Raw genomic sequence first — 25446 nt, 5'->3', positions numbered from 1 at the left:
AGGTAGGATGGTCGAAAGGTTAGGCGGGGGGCCACATGGGGGTTTAATTCCTCCTCCTATCAGTAAAAGGGAGTCCCGTGGTGTTTCCACACCAAAATGCAAATTTGGAGGTGTACTTTACAGGTGCTGGGCTAGGGCTTGCATTGAGTGGGGGTGCCCCTGTTTCACCCCTGCTGGCCTCTACCACCCACTGTCTGTGGAGTGAATGCTGGGCCTAGCTCCCCCTCTCACCCGCCAAACATGTGGGCATGCCAAAGCGCTCCTGACAAGATCTGCACTGGTGGCAACATAAGAAACCCCCTAAATGGCACTTTCTAGGTACAGGGATGAGCCAGCCTAGCTGCTGTCATGGGATGACACCAGGCCTGATCTGGACCTGACTGCTGCTCCCGCTCCAGGCTGACATAGCAGTCTGTTTGCCTCCCCTCTCTTTTGCCCTGATCACTGTGTATAACAGGGCAGTGGATGTTGTACTTGTGCCATGCCATAAATGTTGTTGTTTTTTTAAATTGCCCTCTAACTTGGTGACTTTCAGACATACTAATGGTGGCTATATTGATTTTTAAGCAAAGGGAATAGGTAACAAGGGAGGATTTCTCACCTCAGTTGTGGAGTTTTTTCTCAATCCCCAATCTCTGTACCTGAGACAGAAAAGGAAGAGAACTGGGAAAGACAGAAACGGCTCTCATTTGCACACTCCTGTCATTCTCTTCCTCCAAATTATTTTAGCTGTGGTGGCAGATGGTGTCCCTCAGGAAGTCTTATTCCTGGTTCCCTGCAACAAAACTCCCCTATTGTCGGAAAAGAAGCAGCCAGCATTAGCCAGAACTTACCTGCCCTCCTTGAGGACGTATGAAGCCAATTTCAGAATCTGTTTTATTACACTCATCCCATCCTTTCCTCCATCCAGTGCACCAAGATCCTCATATCTAGAAACCAAAGACAAGGTCTAAAAACCAAAGCATTACCTAGCTTTACACACAGCAGCAAAACAAACAAGGCCACCTGAAATATATGTTTGCTACAGACGGGCAGTGGCAGCTCTCCAAGGTTTCATTCAGGCAATATTTTTTCTGGCCCTACCTGGAGTTGTCAGGGATTGATTCTGGAACCTCCTGCATGCAAATCACGTTCTATCACTCAGCTATGGCCCATTCTTTCAAGGGAAATGGAAAAGGTCATGACACCTCAGAACCATGCCAGGGAGATGGGGAAGGGGTCCAGCAGCTGCTACTATCTCTTCAAAATATGGCGAGAGCCCCCTTTGAACTCAAAGATCTCCCCACATCATACCTAGATTGGCCTTTAGAATGCTAGCAGTCCTCACCAAAGAGCAAAAGAGATGGGGGGGGGGGAGAGAAATGTAGTGAGGAACAAAGAGGGAAGAGGTTTCTGGCTACCTGAGGATTTCTGCTGCCAACTGAGTCATGTCTTCATGGAAGATGTATGGTGGATTACTGATTATAATATCTATCAAACCCCAGGGCAGTAGGCCTTCCCAAGAACCTACATTGAAGAAAGGATAAAAACTAATGTTAGGTTGACAGAAATTATAAATATCACCAAAATTAATGCTACTGAATATTTTTGATGCAACCAGTCTATACATATTGTCAAAAGAATTGATCTTATATACGATCTTAGCAACACAAATTGCAACTCAGTGGAAAACAGCCAAAAAACTTGCACTGGACGCTTGGCACTGCTCACTCTGGAATATAGCAATAATGGAGAAAATCACATATAATTTGAGATTTCAGCAAGGACTAGAACCCCCAGACCCTTTTTATATGGTTTGGCATTCCTTTATGACATATATAGCAGAACCATCATTTTCAAGACAAGCCTGGCAAATCTGGAACTAGAGTTGACAGTCCTAACTTGGGCTCTGTTGTTTTTAAATCATGTGCACCTACTCATTCTATGTGCCTATTTTATAATTTTGTTTTTCACCATTTAATTTTTGTCTGCTCTTAGAATTGTACATTATAGAACGAAATAAAAATTATAAAAAGCTTTACCAAAAAACAAAAGCAAAGCAAAACAAACTTTAGGTATAATAACAGGCTCAAAGGTAACTTGCGAAATTGTATTTGTTTTTCCCTCCCGACCTGCCAGAACAACTAGCAGGTTGGTCTGGATCACATGCGTAATCCAGCCTTCGTAAACCATGGTTCATAAATCAAGGGTGTCAAGCACTCCTTCCTCACTCCTCCCCTCCTCTGACAAAGAAAAGATGAAGGAGAAGTACTTGGTCCAGAGACTAAACAGCAGCTTATAAGGCCTACACTGATCATCTAAATGACACCACGGTCCCCCCGCCCAATAAAAAAATAAATTAGAAAACCCTTCCAAACTTATAAACTGCAAAACAATGCTTAAGGGAACTGTATACTGTTAAAACAGTGGTGTGAAAAGCAGCAGTAGCGCTCTCCCAATAAGTGTGTCCTGCTTGTCAGGACTGGGCAAGATGGTGGCAAGTTTGGGGGAAGCTACAGGTTGGTGGAAGCCCTGCAGAGGCTTCTACCACCAACTTGGAACTCCCTGGCCTCACTGCCTTGCCCCTCTATTCCTGTCCACTGGGAGGGCACTGCTGCCTCTCTGCTCCCCGCATGGGCTGCTGCTGTACCTGGCCGGATTATAAAGAACAACATATGAAGCTGTGGCAATTTTGGAATAAATAATACCTGAAGGGAGCTAAAGCAGCACAGGTTTCATAGCACTATATTGGGTGTTGAAACATGCCAATGGTTATATAATGGCAGCCTTATAACACAAAGTGTTTTCCGGCATCATGAATGCCAATGCCCTATAGTTCTCAAAAGCCAAATTCTGGTTATTTTTATGTCTATTCACATCCTGCCTTTTTCCCTGACAGGGACTCGTACCTGTTAAGTTTTAAAAATCTGGCAAAATGGCCGCTTCAGAATTTTGTGAAGACATTTAAAGTGACATATTTGAAAAAGGGACTTTTTCTTCAGGGGAGGAAAAAGGTTACTGAAGTGCAGCCAGGTTTGCTTACCTCAGCATTCAAATTGTTTATAAAAATCAGCAAGCCACTGCTTTGCTAGTAATGTGCTGCCATATAAGGCCTCAGCTCAACATATTTAACTCATTCTTCAACTGAAAATAGTAATATACAGTACAGGGCTACTTTTTTTTACAAAAGCTCATGACACATTAAAAAAAAAGTAATATATCAATAAAATAACTGAAAACAGAGAACACTAAAAGGAATAATAAGCAGAATACAAAATATGATGGAGGTAACTGGACAAGTTATTGATGCATTTTGGGTACCGCATACTGATACAATGTTGAATGTACAGAAATCACGATTGGCAACTGTATTCTGCAGGTCACTTCCGACATGTGAGAATTAGCACTCTTGCATTTTAATACAATGGCTCTTGTCTTTGACCTTCCCCTGGTACCATTTAACATGAGCAACTGCATATATGAAACTTACTTGAAGACACATCATGGTGAAGGATCTTTACCCTGTCCTGCAGACGTAACCTTTTAGAGAGAAGATCATACATGAGATACAGATAATCTTTTAATGTAACAATTGAATTAAAACCCATCACATCCAATCTAATGAAGAAAACCATTGCAACAATCAACAGCACAGTTTTTCAGTCTGAAAACTGTGAAGTAATTATTATGGTTCTCTTTGGCACAAGCTCAAAAGAAAAAAAAGAGAGAGATGTTATTAGTGTAACCATCAATTATGCAAAACTTTGATTAAGCAAGGAATTTTGCACTCCTCACTGCAGTCCTCCTCTGTAGGAAGTCATTAGAAAACTAAAGACTATCAGTCTCCGTGGCCGGCAATTACCTTCTTCCTCCCCATCTCCTTTCCAACATCATAATATACCGCTAAATCACCAAGTTTAGCTGGCGGTATATTATGATGTTAGAAAGCAGAAATCGTCTCGCCCTGGCTGCTGCTATGATATGTTCAACACCTCCATGTGTCTGCAATATTGCTATAGTGGGATTTGTATATATTTATATATTGTTTATAGTGGGGCATAGCAGCGATTGTGGAGAAGGTGGCCATGGGTTGAGGAAATGGCCTCACAGGCCAAATTAGGACCCCTGCCAGCCAAATTTAGCCACAGAAAGGTTTCCCCACCTCTGCCATTGAAGATGGGCAAAACAGAAATGTGATTAAACAAAAGGAAATTTTGCAGCTGTATAACATTGTGCAGAATAGTTATTACGTAAGTGGAAGCTAAGAGAACAGTTGCTTGACAAGTCCTTACGTGGGTAAGCAACAACAGTCGGCGGTGGAATTTAGGAACTGAAAGAAAGGGATGCCAAGTCCCATGGCTCTGGCCAAGTTTCTCAGTACAGGGATCATAAGCACATGGCAAATCCTGACTAGGAATAAAGGGCCCCCTAAAAAGAAAAGAAAATCCACCGGTCTGCAGTCACATGCCTTTGGGAGATATGGGCGTGGGACTCATTAGCAGAGAATGGGTCTTACCCAAGATTTGCCCACAGGGGAGCACTAACATTATAACATGCCGCTTAAAAGGTGTAGCAAGCCCACAACTGGCTTAGATGGGAAGATAACATGGCTTAATATGGTGGCCTTGTGGAAAACCGCTGCAGGGGGAGAGGCCTTGACAGCCTCTGAAGATTAAAATGTAAAAATGAAAAGGTGAATTTGCAAAGCTCCATGTTTGCTTCCTACTCCCATCTCCTTATCAGATTCTCCAGCACTAGCAGATCGGGAGATAGTTCACCTGACATAACATCTGGGAGTCTGAAAATCCTGTGGCTGGTGCCTTTTTCACCAGCAGCCTGTAAGAAAAAAGCCACGTGTGGGAAACGGGTGGCTCCGCTCTGCTACAGGGAGCTCGTATCTACTCTGTGGGCTAATTTAGACCCACAAGATTCAGTGGTGGTGTTCATTTTCTCAGGGTTATTATCCTGAGACAACGAAATGTGTATACAAACTAAGGACACGTGCTTTAGCCACCTCAACTTATACTGCAGATCACCATTCCTCCCCAAAGTGTAAACAGAGAACCAGGATGGGTGACTCTTTTTCAACTCATTTCTGGGTTGGCCTGATTTACCAATACAATGAACAAAAATGACTCAGAATCTGAAAACACCATTCCAAGACTATGCAAACAAATCTGTAGTCCTTTAGGACTCATTTACTCCACCAAATATTACTAATAGTCTTGGTTAGCAAAACTATTTGCAGAGGGCTTATCTTTTCCAGGAATAGAGGGATAATCTACAGTAGGATAAGCGAGTCCCTTCTGATAATTAGCTCATCAACAGGCTGCAGTCCTCTCTATTACTGCAAGTGCTCCTGGATGACACTGATTATTTGGATCCACTTCAGTCTTGGTTTAGGCCTGGTTTCAGGACTGAATCAGTCTTGGTCACCCTGATGGATGACCTGTATCGGGAAAGTGGCAGGGGAAGTGCAACCCCGTTACTCTTACTTGATCACTCAGCAGCTTTTGATATCATTGAATATGGTCTCTTCCTAGATCAACTCTGTGGGATGCCGTTTGGAGGCACTGGCCTACAGTGGTTCTGTTCCTACCTGCCCGGTGACCTGTCTAATTGTCCTCTTCAAGCATGCAAGTAGGGAAGCGATGGAGCAGAACCCTCCACTTGCCCCGTCTGGGGCAGATGAGAGCCCAAAAACATCTGGAATGTCATTGGCTCCCTACCACTGCTCTAGGAAATTGTGCAGACTGGGTCAGAGATAGAGGGCAAGTGAATAGATGGTGGTGAGGAGCTGGCAGGCCCCCAAGACTTACAAATTGCACCAATAGCTGTGACATGCCTAGCTAGGCATATTCAGTCTCAAGGATGAGAGAGAAGGCTGTCTCAATTACTGAAGAAGAGGGGCTGTGCTCTTCTCCAACCACTCACCCCTGATCTGATCCCTTGAATTTTCTTTTGTGAGGACTTGCAAATAATAGCCAAAGTGGGAAGGGCACCTTTTCAGAGGGCAAAAATGCTTGTGACTAGCTCAGCAATAATTGGAGCAGAATGTGGTGGCCTAAAAGAGGCCCAGCAGTCTAACTCAGAATATCGGAGATTCCACCTGCAAGCTGCAATTTTCATGATCTTAAACTAAACTAATGCAACTGTCTCCTGCTTACATGTTAGTTGGTTCAACTTTTCCCCAACTCTGCTGCCATTCTGAATGGATTCCTCTCCCCCCACCCCCACCAGCACAGCGGAAAAGTAGTCATGCTTGTTAATCAGAAATTCACAGGTATCAAAATACTCCTCCTGTGAGATAGCTCTACTGTGTTGCACCCATTTTTATCTACTGATATTACAACACAATCTCTGAATTACTGTGTAAACATCCCAGATGGGTCTGGGTGCTACAGGAAGGGGAATAAAGTAAAGTCTCTAGCTGTCAGAAGAGAACAAAGCCATAATTAAGAAAGGGTAACGCTTATGAAATAAAAGGAAGGCATATGTTTATTGGTGATAAACATATTCACTCAGGTGATATGTAGTAATTAATGTAACTTGATCATGATGATAGAGCGAGCCCATGTTTTATATTGTAAAGCTTGTTTATATTTAAAAACCTGGGTAAAATTAAACAATGTATTAATAAGAATAAGAATTTGTATACTGCTCTTCATCCGAAGAGCACATGGTTGTTCACAACATAAAAATACAAAACGAGAACAAAAAATACATAAATAAAACAAAAACAAACCAATAACCCACCTCCCACAATCAGATTTGTAGAATGATGATCAGCCAAAGGCCTGGTTATAGAGAAATGTTTTTGCCTGGCACCTAAAGATATGTAATGAAGGTACCAGGCGAGCCTCCCAGGGGAGAGCATTCCACAGAAGGGGAGCCACTGCAGAAAAGGCCTGGACCTCTCATGGAGAAGACACACAAAGAAGGACCTTAAGGACGCCTCTCCCTGTATAAACCATGACAGATTCTGCGTCCATCATATGAGGCCCTTTTTCATGCACTAATTTCCCCCTTTGAAGAGGGGGAAAGATGCTGCTGAAAGCCTAAATCTCAACAGAAAGTAATCTGACCGTGACAAGGGGCTGATGTCAATATCATTCACTTTCAGATCACCCTTTTTCTGCTCAGTTGAGAGAATAAGGTCCAGAGTGTGGCTTGCCTTATGTTTTGGTCCGATGACATGTTGGGACAGCTCCATGATAATCATGGCAGCAATGATGTCCTGAGCCAGTTGCCTTGGCACGAATGTTGAAGTCCTCCAAAACCAGCGGTCTCGGGAGTCCTCAACAATGCTTCCAAGACCAGTTCTGTCAGCTCAGGCAAGGAAACACCTGGGCAATGGTGGTAAACTAGTAGAATCTCTAATCTGTCCTGATGCCCAATGCCAGGAACTCAATTCTAGTTTCCCCAAACTGGACAGAGAGCCTGGAGAGAGATGGGATCTCTATAGATGACAGCAACTTGCCCTCCCTGTCCCTCAAGTCTGCCCTGATGCTTGAGTCACCAGGTGGGCACAGTTGGGTGGGATCAACTCCATCCTGCTCACCCACCCAGGTCTCAGTGATACAGACCAGATCAGCCTCCTCATCCATGATCAGACTATGGATGAGAGGTGTAATGGTTATAGGGGTTGCTCGTGTGTAAGTTGCCGCCACTCCTGGCTAGGTTGCCTGGTTAAACCTTTTCTGTTTGGACAGCCCTTCACTTCGTGGCTGTTTCAGTCGCTAGCAGAATCCATCAGTGGGCATTTCTTGAACCTCTTCCAGCAAAGAAGTTCTTTGACGCCAAGTCTCCGCCTACTCTCCCTGCGCCGAAGTCTTCTGCGCAGGGTGGGTGTGGGCAGCGGAGGACCCGTGCTCTCCCCGCTGGTCTCCGGCGAGGAGTCCTGGAGCCCCCTCACCGATTCCCCCATCTGCCCCCCTTTATCCCTGGTGTTACGCTGATTTCCTTCCCCAGCCGATGAGCTCCCTCTTTCCCTGCTGGGCCCTTCTCCAGCATCGCTTGGGAGCCTTGCCTCCGCCTCTGGTCTGATGGCAGTTCCCTGACAAGAGGGGTCTTACTCAGAGCACCCCTGGCATTCATCAGCAGCAGCCACAGAGTCAAGGGCTGAAGGATAGGACAACCGCAACCTGCCAGGCTGGAGGAGGGGCTGGCACATGGTACAGCCACTAACTGCCTGTGGCATTTGCCCTTTACCTGGCCTGCCCTCCTACTCTGAATCACTGTGATTGGGGTCGCCCCTGTTATTCCCCACTCTTCTCTTCCTAGGCATGTCTTACTCCCTTATTTTAAAAACAACAAAACCCCCAAATTTAAAAGGTAAAAACCAGTTAAAAACAATTTAAAACATTGTAAACAACTGGGGCAACACCAACAGCAACAAAATCCACTAAGCTATACCCTGACCCAAGAGTCTGTTCAGCTGCCTCAGCTTTTGTAACTGGAGTCAGTCAGGGAGCAGGTTCTCACAGCCAAGATCTTAATCTTGTCTTATTTTTTAAAAAAATCTGATCGAGTTTCTCCAGTAATTATGGGTTGGTTGTATGATAGTTGATTTAGTAATGCTTTCTAATATACAAGTGCAATAGCGCTTGGAGAGTTACGGCAGAGTTGTTTACGCTGCATCCCACGGTTTTAAATCCTGACCATTAAAAATGTTTGTTTATACAACCCAGATGCTTTGTTTAAACTGCCTGAAAATTAGGAACAGAGTACCAGTAAACTGACCAAGTGTCAGACATATTGGTAAAGAAATAGAAAATGTTACCTTGCTGCATTTTCCTTGGCGAGATTCACAGCAGCTTGTGATTTATCTGTGGCAATGACTCTGCTCTAAGAAAGAAAGGGAACAAGCACAACAGAAGCAAACATGAAATAATTTCTTGGGCACAGTTGGTGAAAAAAAATGCCCTTTGGAGCAACTGAGATGAGCAAGGCTAGGGTACTGCTTTGGAACAGAGCTTTTTCTAAGCCCCCGTCTGCACTGTACATTCAAAGCAGTTTCATACTACTTTTATATGGCTTCTCCCAAAGAATCCTGGGAAGTGTAGTTTATTGGGCATGCTGAGAGCTGGTAGGAGATCCCCTATTCCCCTTACAGAGCTACAATTCCAAGAGTTGCCTGAGAAGAGGGAATGACTGTTAAACCACCCTGGGAATTCCTGAGCCACGCCAGGTACAAGGCTGCTGGTGCAAAAAATAAATGAATGAATGTGATGTTTGTTCTTGACTTTTAGATTTCAGGTGGCAAACTTTTGGAAGCAGTGGCAGGTCTCTCAACATTATTGTCATAAATGAAAATTTCACTCACATGAGGCAGCTTCTTCAGGAGACTCAGAGCAATCGCCCCTGAGCCACAGCCAACCTCCAGGATCACAAGCCCACTGTTCTCTGGAGATAGCTGGGGATGCTTGCAGTTTTCTGAGGTCAACCGCTTCCTGCATTCTTCATCCACAATAAGGGAGACCAGTTCCTAGCGGGTAAGAAGCAGGTTCTGTGATGAGTCCACAGAAGTCTGACCCTAATTTCTCAGTTTACTGTCCGAATGCAGAGCTTTCTGTATGATACTGTAGAATTAGCTGGTGTGTTGAGGCATGTGCTGAACACAATATATTATATATTATAAAGCCAAGTGCTGTAAAAAGGGTCCTCATTTATTTCTTTAAAAAGGATGCCTAGGAACCCTTAATAACATTAGCACAATAGTTTTGTATGCAGTGAAAACCTGTACAAAACCCCTTCATCATGCAGAAACAAAGCCTGTAAGAACAACGCAAATGCTCCAAAGTGCAAAGGCAAAAAAATGATAGGGCTTTAATAATATTGAGTTATTGTTAGTATTTTTGTTGTGTTCATTAATGCCTGCGTTAGTGTGGAATGGAGACTTTTCAGAAGGGCAGCTTTCTTCACCTGAATGGCTTTAGACCAAAAAGATTTCCCCAGGAGAGACGCCTGTTTGCCTGTTACACCTGTGTATTTGCATACCTCCTCCTCTGGAAATTGAGCAACCAGAAAGTGGGTCATGATAGTACATCTGAGGCTTCAGAAGCCTAGAAGGAATCCCATCTGTCTCTTCCAGTTTTCTCCCACGTGTTTGCAGCATGGCTGGTTGCTGTGGGAACTATTAGGATGTTGAAAACTGGTAATGAAATGTAGAAATTGGGGCAGAGGAGTCCTTCAGGGTTTGCTGCAAAACATTTACCCGTGGGGAGTGGGTGACTAGAGATATTCACACTGACATGGGGAAAAGGGAGGGATGATGCTCAGCATAGGTCTCTTAGCCTGCAGGTTGCTCAATTCTATGAATGCTCTAGGACTATAGCTCCCATGAGCCCCACCTTGTCCAAAACATCTGGAGGGCACCCAGTTGGTGAAGGCCGTTCTAGGAGGCCCTCAATGCCTGAGGCCATGTTCATATGCATTCCAGAATTAAATTACTTTTCCTAAAAGTGAGAATAATGGATTACAAAGCAAGGGGAGAGGGGGACAGATGACAGTATGCAACAAGAAACTCATCCTGGGCTACATTCTCACAAATGCAAAGCTGTAGTGATGAAAAGAAAAGGATTAGTATTTTTGGTGTAGGAGAGTTTCCACCTTTTTTCCCCTTCACAAGCAGCCTATGCTCACGCACAGAATATTCTTAGAGCTCCCACAAGAAGGCTGGAGATTACACAGAAACTCAGGAAACACAGGTCTCTAGTACTCTCTACTTTCATTTGTTTTGCTCTCTCTTTTTCAACTAAGAGATGGGAATTGTGCTGCCAGCAGCGGTCATAAAAGGGGTACTTCCACGAATTTGCAGGTGAAGTTTGTACCCATACTTAGAAAGCTTTGTCACCAAAAGCACCCTTGAAGGCGCTGGCTTTCTGGTACTTTACAGCAATGTGTGTTGTACATACAAAGGCCTCAGCACTTCAGGAAAAATCTCAAGCACCAGGATGGAATGCTGAGACGTATAACATGAGCATACAATACAGGAGCTTATATTCACGGTGGTGTTTATATAACAGTTGCATAAGGAAGGGCCCTGCTTCCGCCCTTTTACTTGTTAGCTTACCGCCTTAAGGATTAGAATTCCATATAAACAGAGGCAGATCCATGCAAACCTGGATCTGTGCCCATTAAAAAAGGAGCACAGGGGGAAAGAAGCCTGCTAGATCTTCCACACTAGCGCTACCCATGTCTTAAACCTCCCATAGTTTGTCCTCCCAGAGGCTTTCCTCATCAGTTGGCTCTTTGGTTGGCTTATATGTGCTCGACATAGAGCCTGGCCTGCCATCACCACACCTAGTTTCATCCTTAACCAATGGACCAGTGAATGCCATTAATTTATGGGTATATAAGAGAATGGGTTTAACTGGAATACCCATTCAGCATGCAGGGTATTTTGATTCACATTGCGCTGAATTTAGTGGGACTTCCAACTAGGTAAATGCAGTCAGGACTCTAGAACTTGTGGACATCCAATGAAGCTGAACGTCAGAGGAATTCAGGACATATCAAAGAAACTACTTATTTGCATGGCACATTGTTAAACTATGGAACTCACTCCCATAGGAGGCAGTGATAGCTTTGAAATTCATGGGGCACAAGGCTATCAACAGCTACCAGCCACAATGACTATGTCCTACCTTTGCTCTTAGAGCCAATTGGCCTCTGAATATCAGTTGCTGGTACACACACACACACACACACACACACACACACACACACACACCATCTTGAATTTGAACCACTACATCTATGCACCCTGGCATATTAGTAATTCTGAATTATAATTTCTTCTAGGATAAGCTAAATCTTGCTGCATCATTATCTCAGAAACTGGTCACTCTCACTATCTCCATTAAAGGCTCCCCTCCCACACACACACATATATATATTTTAAGCAGACTGCATCGTATTTCTACTAGGGTGCAAATGAAACAATGTCAGAGGTGCAGCATTTATCAAGAAATACTACTACTACTACAAATAAAACTATGCTGGTAATCCCAGGACAACAAGGAGCTAGCGTAGGGCAAAATGTTCCAAGATTAGAACCAGAACAGCGAAGGGGAAAATGGAGAAATTAAGAGCAGTAGTCTGGATGTAGCCTAATGATGCAGCTACAGAGGATCAGCTTCCTTGTGATAAAATTATGAGGTTAGAGGAATCGGTAGCACATTGGTCACAGTTTCTTCCATGTTGTCTGCAGCCTTTTCCACATGGCATGCTAAAACACTGAAGAGGCATCTGACCTAGTTTCATGTATACCCCGCAGCAACTGGATAGATGAGTCATCAGCGTGGTGGTAACAGGCTTGACCTATGGGAATATCACAATGCACGTAACTGCTTAAGAGCACTACCTACTAGTCATTCACTATGAGCACATCCCACATGCTAGACACCCTACCAGTCTGGGTCACTGGCACAGGTTACAAAAGCAGTTTGAGGATTTTAGTACCTCTTTCCTAGAACTGGAGGCTGAGCAAAAGCATTTCAAAATGAAACCTCCCTCCCTTGAAAACAGCAGCACCAGCTTTTTCAACAGCTTTGCTCTGGTATATATTGAACTATGATTGGGAGAGACATTGAGGGAAGGGCAGGGGAGAGAGAGAAACCAAAAAAGAGGACTACTTGGTTTTCATTTGCTTTAAACGATGATCAAGAAAAACAACAGCATAAAATGCTGTAAGAGGAACGGGGCAGGATGTTGCTATAATAAAAGAACAACAACAACTTCTTCTTCTTCTTCTTCTTCTTCTTCTTCTTCTTCTTCTTCCTCTTCCTCCTCCTCCTCCTCCTCCAGTGGTACCTCAGATTAAGTATTTAATTTGTTTTGGAAGTCCGTTCTTAACCTGAAACTGTTCTTGACTTGAAGCACCACTTTAGCTAATGGGGCCTCCTGCTGCTGCCGCGCCGCCGGAGCACAATTTCTGTTCTCATCCTGAAGCAAAGTTCTTAACCCGAGGTATTATTTCTGGGTTAGCAGAGTCTGTAACCTGAAGCGTATGTAACCCGAGGTACCACTGTATTATTAATAGCCTGTCCATCTGGCTGGGTTTCCCCAGCCACTCTGGATGGTTCCCAACAGAATATTAAACAGAATAAAACTTCAAACATTAAAAGCTTCCCTAAACAGGGCTGCCTTCAGATGTCTTCTAAAAGTCAGATAGTTGTTTATTTCCTTGACATCTGGTGGGAGGGTGTTCCACAGGGTTGGTGCTACTACTGAGAAGGCCCTCTGCCTGCTTCCCTGTAACCTCACTTCTTGCAGGGAGGGAACCACCAGAAGGCCCTCGGCACTGGACCTCAGTGTCTGGGCTGAACGATGGGGGTGGAGACACTCCTTCAGCAGCAATTTCTTAAAAAGAAGTTCATTTCCCCTTGAACAGAAGAGTTGCAGATGGAAGAAAAACAGACTGCAATGCCTAAAACATAATACTATGTCTGAGTGAGTGAAAGGGGAGGGGAGATGGAAGAGTATATCCAGGTTAAAGGTAAAGGTAAAGGTACCCCTGCCCGTATGGGCCAGTCTTGACAGACTCTGGGGTTGTGCGCCCATCTCACTCAAGAGGCCAGGGGCCAGCACTGTCCGGAGACACTTCCGGGTCACGTGGCCAGCGTGACATCGCTGCTCTGGCGAGCCAGAGCCGCACACGGAAACGCCGTTTACCTTCCCGCTGGTAAGCGGTCCCTATTTATCTACTTGCACCCGGAGGTGCTTTCGAACTGCTAGGTTGGCAGGCGCTGGGACCGAGCAGCGGGAGCGCACCCCGCCGCAGGGATTCGAACCGCCGACCTTTCGATCGGCAAGTCCTAGGCGCTGAGGCTTTAACCCACAGCGCCACCTGCGTCCCTATATCCAGGTTAGACAGCAGTAATTTGTTTTATGTGGGGGATGCCTTTGAAGAACCAATTCGGAACATGGCAGCTTGGTAGTTAATGGAGCTGTGCTAAATTTGGAAATACCACTGTTAAAATATCTGTACTAGCTTCTCATTTGTTTCCAGGCACAATTTCCAATTACATATTGTTTTTATATATCATCATCATCAATTTATTATCAACAAAATTAAAGTGCTGGTTTGGGCCTTCAAAGCCTTTAAGACTCAAAATTGCTTGTGACCAGCAGGGCCCTATTTTCTTTCAGATAAACCTCTTTGGTTAAAACTATTCAGTATGTGGAACAATATGCAAGAAAAGCCCAGTGATCAATTCCCTTCCTCTAAAGAAGCCTTGAAAAGGACACTCTGGAGTGGAAAAGGCAGTTACTGTGAAAGAGAAAGGGGGTTGCTTAACACTTTTCCAACTGAAATCTAGATTCGCATAATCATGAAACAATTATTGTGATGTACAAGGCAGACCATCTGAATCAACTACAATATGACAGCGCTATTTAAGGTGTGAATTTCTCTTCTTTTAAACTTCTCCCTGGCCTATTTGACTCGTGTGTGTGTGTGTGTGTGTGTGTGTGTGTGTGTGTGTGTGTATTTAGATCAACCAATCAAATCATCATCTCCTCATTTCCATTTACTTCCCTGGCTGATTCTATTTGATTTCTTTAGTCTTTCCTACTCTTAGACAGTTAACTCTTTCCCCTTATTTTACTGTCTCTTCCATCTAGTGCACTTTTCTTCCCTTCTTTAGCCACAGATCTGTGTTTGTCTATTCTTGTATTGTTAAGGGTTTAGTAGGCCGCTACAATAGCAGGTGATGATTATGTTTTACTAGATATTTTGTTGATTATTGTGATGAAGCACAAAATATTTCACTGCCTTATACAAACATGTCTACAATTTTAGATTTTTAGTTGTAGTAAACATGTATGTGTGTGCACAGCTGTGTAACCTGCTTTTAGTGGAACACTGGCATATGAATATTCAAAGTAGAATATAGCAACAATGCTGAAGGCAAGAGGGCTGGACAGACTCTCTTAGTTCCATGAACTTTGTGGATGCCTTCGCCAGAAGATACATTCCTGGAAGTACAAGTTTCTAATCTGGAAAACATATCCCCAGAAAACTAATTCTGGGAGTTTTGTAAGGGAAGATCACCTCACCTGAACATACAATCTATGTGTCTCCAAATGTCGTGTCAACAACTTGCAAAGGCTTGACTGGGCCAGAAATTATTTAGAAACAACCCAGTAAAGCATTCTGAAATTTTTGCAAGTGGTATGTTGGCACTGTATGACAACATACAGTGGTACCTCTGGTTGCATACGTTTCAGGTTACAGACTCCGCTAACCCAGAAATAGTACCTCGGGTTAAGAACTTTGCTTCAGGATGAGAACGGAAATCGTGCTCCGGTGGTGCGGCAGCAGCAGGAGGCCCCATTAGCTAAAGTGGTGCTTCAGATTAAGAACAGTTTCAGGTTAAGAGCGGACCTCCGGAATGAATTATCGTATTTTCCGCCCTATAGGACGCACTGGACCATTGGACGCACCTCGGGGTTTTTTTTGGGGGGGAAATGAATTAAAAAAAATTATTTCCCTCCCCAGCCGCGGGGTTGGGGCGGGGGAAGCCCGAGCTTCCCCCGACCCCAGCCCACAGAACAGGCTGCTGCCTGCAAGCCTTGCAAGCCCGCGGGAACTCCCCGCGGGCGCGCAAGGCTTGCGGACACCTGCGCAAGGCTTGCGGACACCTCCGGAGGGCGCCTCGTGCTTCGGGCTGCCACCTGCAAGCCTTGCGAGCCCACGGGAACTCCCCCCGGGCATGCAGGGCTTGCGGACATCTGCCCAAAGCACGGGGCGTGCTCCGCAGCTCGCCCTGTGCTTCGGGCTGCAGGCTGCCGACCCAAGCCTTGCGAGCCCGCGGGAACTCCCGCCGGGCTTGCAAGGCTTGCGGATAGCTTCCTGAAGCCTAGAGAGCGAGGGGGGTTGGTGCGCACCGATGCCTCTCGCTCCCCAGGCTTCAGCGAAAGCCTGCATTCGCCCCATAGGACGCACACACATTTCCCCTTCATTTTTGGAGGGGGAAAAGTGCGTCCTATAGGGTGAAAAATACGGTAAGTACTAAACCCGAGGTACCACTGTACACAGAAACATTATTTTCCCTGACTAAATTATTGACAAACTGCAGTTCAATGAGATAATGCAAACTTATTTCATCATGCCCCTTAACTCTGCTGCTCAGGGGGTCAATATAGCAGGAGCTCTGGTATGGTTTCATTTCATTCATCTGAAGGAACACTAAACAGTTTCTCCATATTCCTATTTGCTTCCCAGAAATACCAGGGCATTCCTCCTGTCCAGTTATTGTGGCGGGGGGGGGGGGGGAGGCAGCTGTCACACACAAAATCAATATCTCCTAGCTGTCTTGTAGCTGGGTAAAAGGTAAGATGAAAAAAGGAAGTCTCTCGGTTCTCTAGGATGTACAGGATGTTATGATGCAAAGCTAACATCCTAAACTCTTAAGACACCATTGTAAGAAACAAGAAGTGACAGAACAGCCATGCAATCTTTACTAAGAAAGATTAGTTGCATTAGGAAGGACCATGCTGTAAGAATTCCCGCATGAAAAAAGGCCACAACGTTTGGGACATTTCAGCTCAGAAAAGTAGTTAAGGAGGAACATGAGAGATGTATAAAATCATGCATAGTGTGGTGAAAGGGATATTACCTCCCTGCAAAGTCCAGAAGTAAAACAGTTTGGCCATTAAGCAATGAAATGATTTAGATCCATAGTATGTAATGGTGCAGAACAGGACTGACACAGAAATAGGACAGGTCCAAAACAGGACTACAGGAATGAAAACTGCTAACAGTTCCCAAGAGATAGCTATACACAGGTAGGAATGGTTGATGGGGAAGAGCCATGGAGCTGGCACCACTGCCTACTGGGATGGCAAGCGGCAGCAGCAAGGTTGGGGCAGTATGGGCCCATTGCCCAGTGGTGGCTGGTGCCCATTGGGAATGGCAGGGCAGAAATCAGGGAGGCTAAGGGTAGGTGGAGCCAGAGCCAATGGCACAGAGAGGCAGAGGCTACGACCGACCATGTCAACTAATACTAGTTTGGATCTCTGATGAGTTATACAAAGGCAACCCTAGGACTAAAGAGGAGGAAGCTGAGAGCCAGTGCCACCCGCTGGACTGGCTGTAAGAAAGCAGGTAGGTGGGGGCAATTGAGGTTGGCGGATCAGTTCCTTGTTTGCCCTAATGGACAAGCCTCCACGGCCACCGACAGTGCTAATTCAGCACTACTGCTGGTACCTGCTATTAATGGCAGAATACTGATCTCTGGAAGTGGATAGCCTTTTAAATTCATGGAGAAGTTATTCGGGGGGAGGACCTATGAATTTCTTTCATGTGAGGAGAAGGCATTTGGGTTGTATCCATCTAAAGTCGTACTCAGAGAAGACCCACTGAAATCAACAGACTTAAGGTACCCATATCTGTTGAGTTTTAATGGGTTTCCTCTGAGTACTGCTTAGTGGGAGACCGCGTGCCGGGGGCCCTTTTAAGTGCAACAGTGATGTGCAAAGAAGTCCTTCATTTCGTCTGCTCTAATTTTTCCAACATTCAGCTACATTAGATGATCCCAGGATTCCAATAGAGATAAGAATATAAGAAAAGCCCTACTGGATCAGGCCAAAGGCCCTCAGCATCCTATTCCCACAGCAGCCAACCAGATGCTCTGTGAGAGTTTGCAAGCCACACCCAAGTGTAACATCATTCCCCACACTTGTGAATCTCTAGCCACTGGTACTGAGAGGTGGGGCCTGTGTCTGACCCTGAAGGCAGTGCCTCCATTAATTGAACATTTTGGTTGCCTTTTTCAAGTGAAAAAGTAGGGCAGTCTATCCCATATTAAGAACATAAGAAGAGTCCATCTGGACCAGGTTAATGGCCCATCTACTCCAGCACCTTGTTCTCACCAGCTGCCTATGGGACGCCCACAAGTACAATCTGAGTGCAACCGCGCTCTTCCCATTCTCAGTAACTGGCATTCAGAGGCGTATTGCCTGCAACAGCAGAGGTAGCACGTAACTGTTGTGGACAGCAGCCATGGATAGTTTTTGGCAGTGTGCACTAACATGCTGCTTCTTCAGATTAAACCAGGGTGGGTTTAAAACTATGGTTTAAACTAAGTCACTGTATGCCATCACAGTGCTCTGGTTCCAATGTCATCTCCAGCATAAACACTTCCTGATAGAAGAAGGCATTGCAGGACACAGAGTCACCTGGGAATCCCTACAGAAAACTTCCTTCAGTTTGCACACAAGATACAGGGCAAGGAAGAGCAGTTGTTGTTTTCTCCTGCTTCGGAAGGTAGGAACTGGACCAATGGATTCAAGTTACAAGAAAGGAGATTTGTGAAGGTAGGAGCTGTTTGACAGCTTAAAACATGACTGCCATCTGGTGGCTTAACAAAAACCCGTAAACAGAAGACAGCTGGGTAGCGTGTGCTGCAGAAAATCCTAGAAATATAAACAGCAAAGCTTAATTTAGCTCATAGATTCAAATTGTATACACAAATCCTTTGAAACAGAGAGGCAGCTGAGGAGTGACACCCTCTCCCCCAGCTTGGAAAGTGAACAAATAGTAAGTAATGAGGATTGTTTTGGATTGTTCTGGGGGTCTTGACCTTGCCCTGATGCCCAAGAAAAAGCAGCTGCTGCGGCAGAAAGTGCTTACCGTGCCAAGCTGCTTGACCAGATCCAAATCTAAACAACTAAGTCTGACTGACTTCTCAGACTGGATAACTCCTGAAAAAGCACAAGAGGCCACTGAAGGACTAAGATCAAGGTCGGAAGGGCAAACGGAGGAGGGGGATAATCTCCATAGTGTGACAAACAGTCCCCAGATAGTTCAAATTCTCAGCAGTTAGACAGGGTCTGGGAAGATCCCTCCAAGCAGCCAAAAGGCCCTAGATCAAAAGGTTTAAAGAAAACAGACCTACAGGAAAGCTCTCAAAGATCAAAGCAACCCAAGCAGCTCAAGCAGCAGCCCATAAAGGTAAAGGTACCCCTGCCCGTACGGGCCAGTCTTGACAGACTCTGGGGTTGGTGCGCCCATCTCACTCAAGAGGCCGGGGGCCAGCGCTGTCCGGAGACACTTCCGGGTCACGTGGCCAGTGTGACATCGCTGCTCTGGCGAGCCAGAGCCGCACACGGAAACGCCGTTTACCTTCCCGCTGGTAAGCGGTCCCTATTTATCTACTTGCACCCGGAGGTGCTTTCGAACTGCTAGGTTGGCAGGCGCTGGGACCGAGCAGCGGGAGTGCACCCTGCCGCAGGGATTCGAACCGCCGACCTTTCGATCGGTAAGTCCTAGGCGCTGAGGCTTTAACCCACAGCGCCACCTGAGCCCATACCACCGCCCAAATAACATCTCAAAAGCTACCTAAACTGCCTGAAGCGACAGAGGAGTTATTTACTGAAGAATTGCTAAGCTTGATTGGAGAGCAAAGCCTACTCACTGGAAGGTCTCTGGAGTTGATCTTCTGGAAGTTGGAGAGCGTTGGGGATCGTGTGGCGAGGGGTCAGAAGGAGGAGAGCCTGGTGTGATCCCCCAAGCCCCAGGGGAAGAATGCTGAGAATACTCAACCAAGCAAGCTGGAGCCCTTCAATCCTTCAAGGAAGAGCACCCAAGATGCTCAGATTAAATTCTGTCCCCGGAATAAGACCAATGGCCCACATCCCACTGGAAGCTGTTTGCAGTTGGATCAGATAGTTTTGATCATACGAAATAATTGGGAGAACAAAGGGCGCTGGATTACCAGACCAAGAGTTTGCTCCTCCTTATCTGAACTACTGTGATTAAACATAGGTTCTTTGGACCTAAAAATAATAGAAAAATTGCCGAGCCATCCAAATGTAATAGGACTGCTTCTCAAATTTCATAGCCATGCCATTCCCCTGCTACTTCCTAAAATGTGTGACTTTTTAAGTAGATTTCACATTTCAATCAGAAGGGTGTTTGCAGACTTGGACTTTATTATCAGGCAGTCAAAAGCCTGCTAGTCGGCTAACTCCTAAGCTAAGAATAACATTACTCTCAAGGTTAAACCTTCCCAGAAATCAGCCAGCCCCTCTGGCTGATTCTGCTACAGCTCCAGTTAATCCAGAGAGGCCTCAATTAGTGCCTCTGAAGAAATCGCTGCTCCAAAGGAATACTGAGGAAACAACAGCGATAATTAAAGCACCAACTAACACTATTCTAGCAGAATTAGAGGATTTAACAAACCGTATCCAAGTCTTGCTGCGTGATTTCAACAAGACCAAGGCAAAACCCCTGGATCTGGCCAATGTGGGCTGCACGAATATGAACACTAAAAGGTCTGTTAGAGAGGATATAGATAGGGATGACAAGCAAACTAGATTAGAAGTTACTCAGAAGCAAGGGGGATATTCTAAAAACAAACAAGAGATATATCTCGGGATACTGGACGTCCTGGGCTCTGAGCCTCGACCGAACTCAGCCGAAGCCCAACTAGAAATTCCCCCGGAAGGAATCACAATGCCAAACTTGCTGAATTCTTTACGTATCACTAATCACACTCCCCCCACTGTTCCAGGACTGCCCCAAAGCCCATCTACAGGAAACTGACATTTTAAAATCAATCCATGTCCCAACTCGTACATGCTGGCTTGGTCACGCAGGCACCAGAGGTCATTTTAACAGAGGAAATCCCTCTAGGAGAAACTACAAGGGAGAATAATTCTGACATTGCTCCAAGTTCTAGTGAACTTACCCCCCAAATTGACAACTCGAATATGATCAGTTGCTAGTTCAAGAAGTGATGACACCAGGGTCCACGGAGTAATAACTGCCACCACAGAGGTAGCGGAGGAAATACATCAGGAACCGTCTGGGGCTCCAAGCGATAGCCAACCTTTCGACATGCACCTAGATTGACTTTATGCCATGGCCGGGAACCTGGTGCAATATTCCTCTCTGAAGTTGTTATCTGAAGTGGAATGTGGCAGGGTGGTTCTCTAAGCTGTGTCTCCCTGACTTTACAAAGTTAATAAGAGCACATGATATTTAGGGGAAAATATTATGATGAGCCAATGGGAACTCCTCCTATACGCAGATGATATGATTTTGCTCTCATGGACAATAATTGGCTTAAAACGATTGTTAAACTCCTGTATTGACTATGTGTCCAGAATGAAATTGTGTATGAACTTTGATAAAAGCAAAATAATGGTTTTGGGGAATTCACGCAAGAGCTATAGCTGGGCATTTGGTGGGAAATCCATTCAGCAGGTATTCAAATTTAACTATCTGGGAATTACATTCCATCATAGGCTTATATGGTCCTCACACCGTGCAACGGCAGTGAATGCCAGTAAGATGTCTATGCAGGTCATAATGCGTTTCTTCAAAACAAGAGGTAATCCGCACATCCCCTCTGCCTACAAGGTCTTCAACGCCAAAATTATAGGTCAACTGCTCTATGGAATTCCAGTCTGGCTGCCAGGGTTTAGCCAGCTGGTAGAATGAGTGCAGGCAGCTTTCCTTTTTAAGATTTTTGCTGTCCCACATTGTGTACCCTATGCAGCCTTGTGTCTAGAGGGAGGTCAACACAAGGTAGAGACCACTGCCTGGGCGAGATTTCTTCTATGTTGGTTAAACATCTGCCTCACAACAGATAAAGATCCTCTCCTCAGTGAAGTTTTGCTAGATCCCTTTCCTTCCCCAGGGCTACAACGGTTTAACATAAAGGTACAGCAATCTGGGTTGTCAGTGGAACTTTTGCGAGCGATGTCCCCACCATCTGCCAAGGCTATAATAAAAACAAGGTTGTGGGACATTGAACGTCAGGAACTAAAAGCATCAGGAAAAAAATGTTCCCCTCTTCACTTTCAACTTTCTTGGGCACATGAAATTAACCATAATTATATTGAATTTTTGCTTAACCCTCAAGAAAGAAGGGCATTTTCGCTGGCCAGGTTTAATTCCTTTGGGGAAGGTTCTCTGGAACGGTGGAAGGAGACAGAATTTGTCCATGTGAAGACCATCAGGTGGAAACTCTTACACACATGGTCCTTAAATGTAAATTATATGCTGATCTCCGCCAGCAGTTCCTAAATCAACTCTGCACCCCCAAATGGAAACCAGAGTTGGAGGTCATACATTCACTATTACTGGGGAATGATCAGGAGCTCACCAAGTTGGTGGCTAAATATCTTTATCTGGTTTTTTATCATTGAAACACAATGCTGACGTCTTATCTCCCTGGAGACCTAGAGCTGTAATGTTAGACTGCTTTGTCTCTTTTGACATTTGACAAATGTTTTGTGTCACTGGGGAGGTGATAATTCTGTGCTGATTTGCTATGGATGTTTGTATGTGATGCCAATAAAAGGTTTGATGATGGTATACATGTCTTCTCCCACAGAAAATTATTTCTGTGTTAATAAAATATCTGTGAAATGAAAAGGATTCAACAATATAAGATTAGGCAAGCGAGACCTGCAACAAAATGTTGGAGTGTATTCTCCACCTAAAATCTAATCATATGAAGGCTGTAATCCTGGGCACAGTCACTACAAAGCAAGTCTCATTGAAATCAGTAGGACTGACTTCCTAGTAGCCATGTATAAAATTGCATGCTTATTTCCAAACTTCTTCAGATACCCAGAGCAAAACATAAGACGAGCCCTGCTGGTTTAGGTCCATCTGGCCCAACATTCTGTACAGTCAACCAGACACCTATGGGAAGCCCACAATATTCCAATTCTCTCCCCCGCTCAAGTAAAACATTATTTACACACGTGCACCTACCCACACATACAGAAGTAGATCTGTATTGTGGCAGGCAGTGAACAAATGGGTTCGCCCCCTCCCCTTATATCAATTTATCAACAAAGATCATCGTAGGAAAGTTTGTGGCAACTGGCCAATTATCACTCAAGTATTAATAAGAAAGTTTTCTAAGTATTTCACAGATGAAAACTCAGCTACCTGGGTAACAAAAATAAGCTATATGATCCTTGTGGTAATCTGGAAACTAGAAATGCAATTCTTTCATTATCCAAGTTCAAATTAAATTCTGGGGTAAGTACCTGCAAGAGAATTCCTGTTGTTTTCAAATGCTACATAATGACCTTGCAGCCCACAATCTTTGCTTAAACAAATTGGTCAAGTACACAGCCTAAGCAACAGGTTTATATGTATAAATTACTGGCAATATGCTGGCAATTACAGGAAGTCACACATTCATACAGCATTATCTCACTGCTTGAACACTCACTCTCCCTCCATTCATATCCAAGTATCCATCTCCTAATTTGACCTTAAATCCATGTGGTTATTGTGCGAAAGATGTGGACATTCTTTCCACCAGACCTGTGAATCTAAAGCACCAGCAAATGCATGAGAGCAAGCATTCTTAATAACAACAAAACAACAACAACAACATTTATTTTTAAATTTAAAGTGTTCGAAGTGTTTCAGATAAAGTCTCACAATGTTCCTGGAAGGTAGACTAAATTAGATATTGCTAGAGGGATGGAGGGCTGAGGCTACATGCAACTACAGCTGAGGCAAGATTTCAATTGAAGACTTCCCTGTTGATAGCTTGCACTATGTCTAGAAGCAGCAGAATAGAAAACGATCCAAAAGCAGATGGAAGTGGATTTGCTCTGCCTTCCGAATTTAGATCTCTGTTATTGCTTTGGTGCTTGACAACCTGCAAATATAGCAAAGTCCAAGAGTTCAAAAACTGATGGTTTGGTCAGCAACTAAGCATGCCGTGATCTCTTCCCTGGGTGATGAGAAGACAACACAGAAAATAAAGAGGTGATGCAACAACCAATTGTGTTAAGAGTAGAAGCAGCTCTGTGATGGTGACACTGCTCTTTTTAAATTTTGAATCTCACATGTAGTTATTTTGGAGGAAAACTTCCCTATTTATTTATTCTCTCCTCCACCACGATCATTTATGCAGCTGCTGTTTTTTGTTAGCAAGTTACACCCCCTCCCCAAGTCTCTCTAAAATTGGCAGCCCCAACTTCTGGCAAATTCCAGGTGTTCTCGTTAATCTGTGAAATATTCCTGGAAGGTCAACTGGCATCAGTCCCATACTGCTAGCCATTGTACACAATCTGGTTCTAAAATGATGCCTTCAAACTGCAGTTCCTAAGTCCCATGGGGCTTAATGTGAATTACTGGCAAGCAGATCAGATATACCCCCTTACAAACTGTGCAGCCAGTTCAGAACCACTGACAAACTCCACCGGTTCAGATCAGGCCAAACCAGCGTTTACGTGCTTTAGCAAAGAGAAGGGTCAGGGAAGAAGTTCAAGGGCTTTGGGGCTTGAAAAGGAGGTCACATTACAAATACTTTGTTGTTTTTGCTTTTTTTTTTTAAAGTACAGAGGTTAGCACTTAGTCAATGGTTCACATCAAACACAGCATTGAATTGCAAACTAGGCTGGCACGAGCAAACATCGATCATGCAAACATATGGGCAGAATAAGCAACACACTCTTGTGTTTACTATCAACACTTGCATCACACACAGCAGGCATTTGTTTAATGATTGCGGGAAGCGATATTGCGTGAAGATAGTGACAACACAGCATGGAAAACGGTGATATCACCAGATAGACTTGTCTTGGGCCATCCACTATCTTGTAAGTTCCATTTGGCACAGAAGGATTTGGCACCCAAAATATTAACAGATACTTTGAAGCTGGGATTTCTTTGTTAGAACAGTAGATATCTATGCAAAGGATCCCAAAGTTAAAAGCAGTTCCTGCTTTTGTATAGGACATGGGCATTCATTTTGTCTAATTAATGAACTTCAACTTCCAGTCCTGAGGACACAGAACCTTGGAAACATCAGTGAACTTTCCATAGGTTGAACTTCAGGTTTCTAGGTATTGTGATTTTAAGGAACATCAAAATGCAAAAGGAACAATCAGAAGAGAAAAAAACACATTAGAAACCACTTGGATAGAGAAGAGGAGAATACAGAAGATAACTAAAGAGGAGCCAGAAAATTAGGAGATGAAACCCCCACCTTCTTGAATGGCTCACACCATATTTTCTGATCCCTGGGACCTTTGCTTCTGGAAAATAATTTGCCTCATGGTTAGGCAAAACTGAGAAATAATTTGGACTTTAGGGGCATAGGGTGCCTCTTTCATACACTCAAGTTTTTGTTCCTTAGTCTAACCTCTCTGTTTAAGCTCTACCCAACAATGTTGTTTTGTTTTTATATTGTTTCAGAGGTAGCTTATACCCCCAAAAGAGCTATATACATTTTTGAAACAAAAAGCAGAATTTCACAACTGAACACTATTAGAAGAGCACCATCTTTACATATATAAAGACCACCACATATGTAAAGATCATTGGAGTCCTGAAGGGTTGGAGGTTAACAGGGAAGGGACTCTGACTTTGCAATTCTTACTTAGGCTGTGCCAAGTTACTACTGAAATTGTCCTGCCCTACTTTCTATTCCACTCTTGGAGCAGAGGAATGTCAGTTTGGAAAAGGAGCATGAA

The 25446-nt window shown here is 44.4% G+C and overlaps 1 protein-coding gene across 2 annotated transcripts in view; it reads right to left on the bottom strand.

Annotated features, from left to right (window-relative positions):
• HEMK1 (HemK methyltransferase 1, mitochondrial release factors N(5)-glutamine) overlaps positions 1-25446 on the bottom strand; it is a 52324-nt gene that overhangs the window by 14492 nt on the left and 12386 nt on the right. For both annotated transcript variants that reach the window (XR_014561170.1, XM_083726643.1), the window contains exons 5-9: positions 9305-9466; positions 8762-8826; positions 3470-3519; positions 1401-1506; positions 834-929 (exon numbers count right to left, since the gene is read on the bottom strand). Coding sequence is in view for 1 of the 2 variants with exons in the window: in XM_083726643.1 (XP_083582769.1) it covers positions 834-929; positions 1401-1506; positions 3470-3519; positions 8762-8826; positions 9305-9466 (479 nt within the window). In the remaining variant the exon portion in view is untranslated. The remainder of the gene's footprint in view (positions 1-833; positions 930-1400; positions 1507-3469; positions 3520-8761; positions 8827-9304; positions 9467-25446) is intronic.

The sequence above is a fragment of the Podarcis gaigeae genome, assembly GCF_964106915.1.
Source record: "Podarcis gaigeae genome assembly, chromosome: 2".
Lineage (NCBI taxonomy): Eukaryota > Metazoa > Chordata > Lepidosauria > Squamata > Lacertidae > Podarcis > Podarcis gaigeae.
The sequence above is the reverse complement of the archived record's forward strand: the minus strand, read 5'-3'. Positions and strand labels throughout refer to the sequence as shown.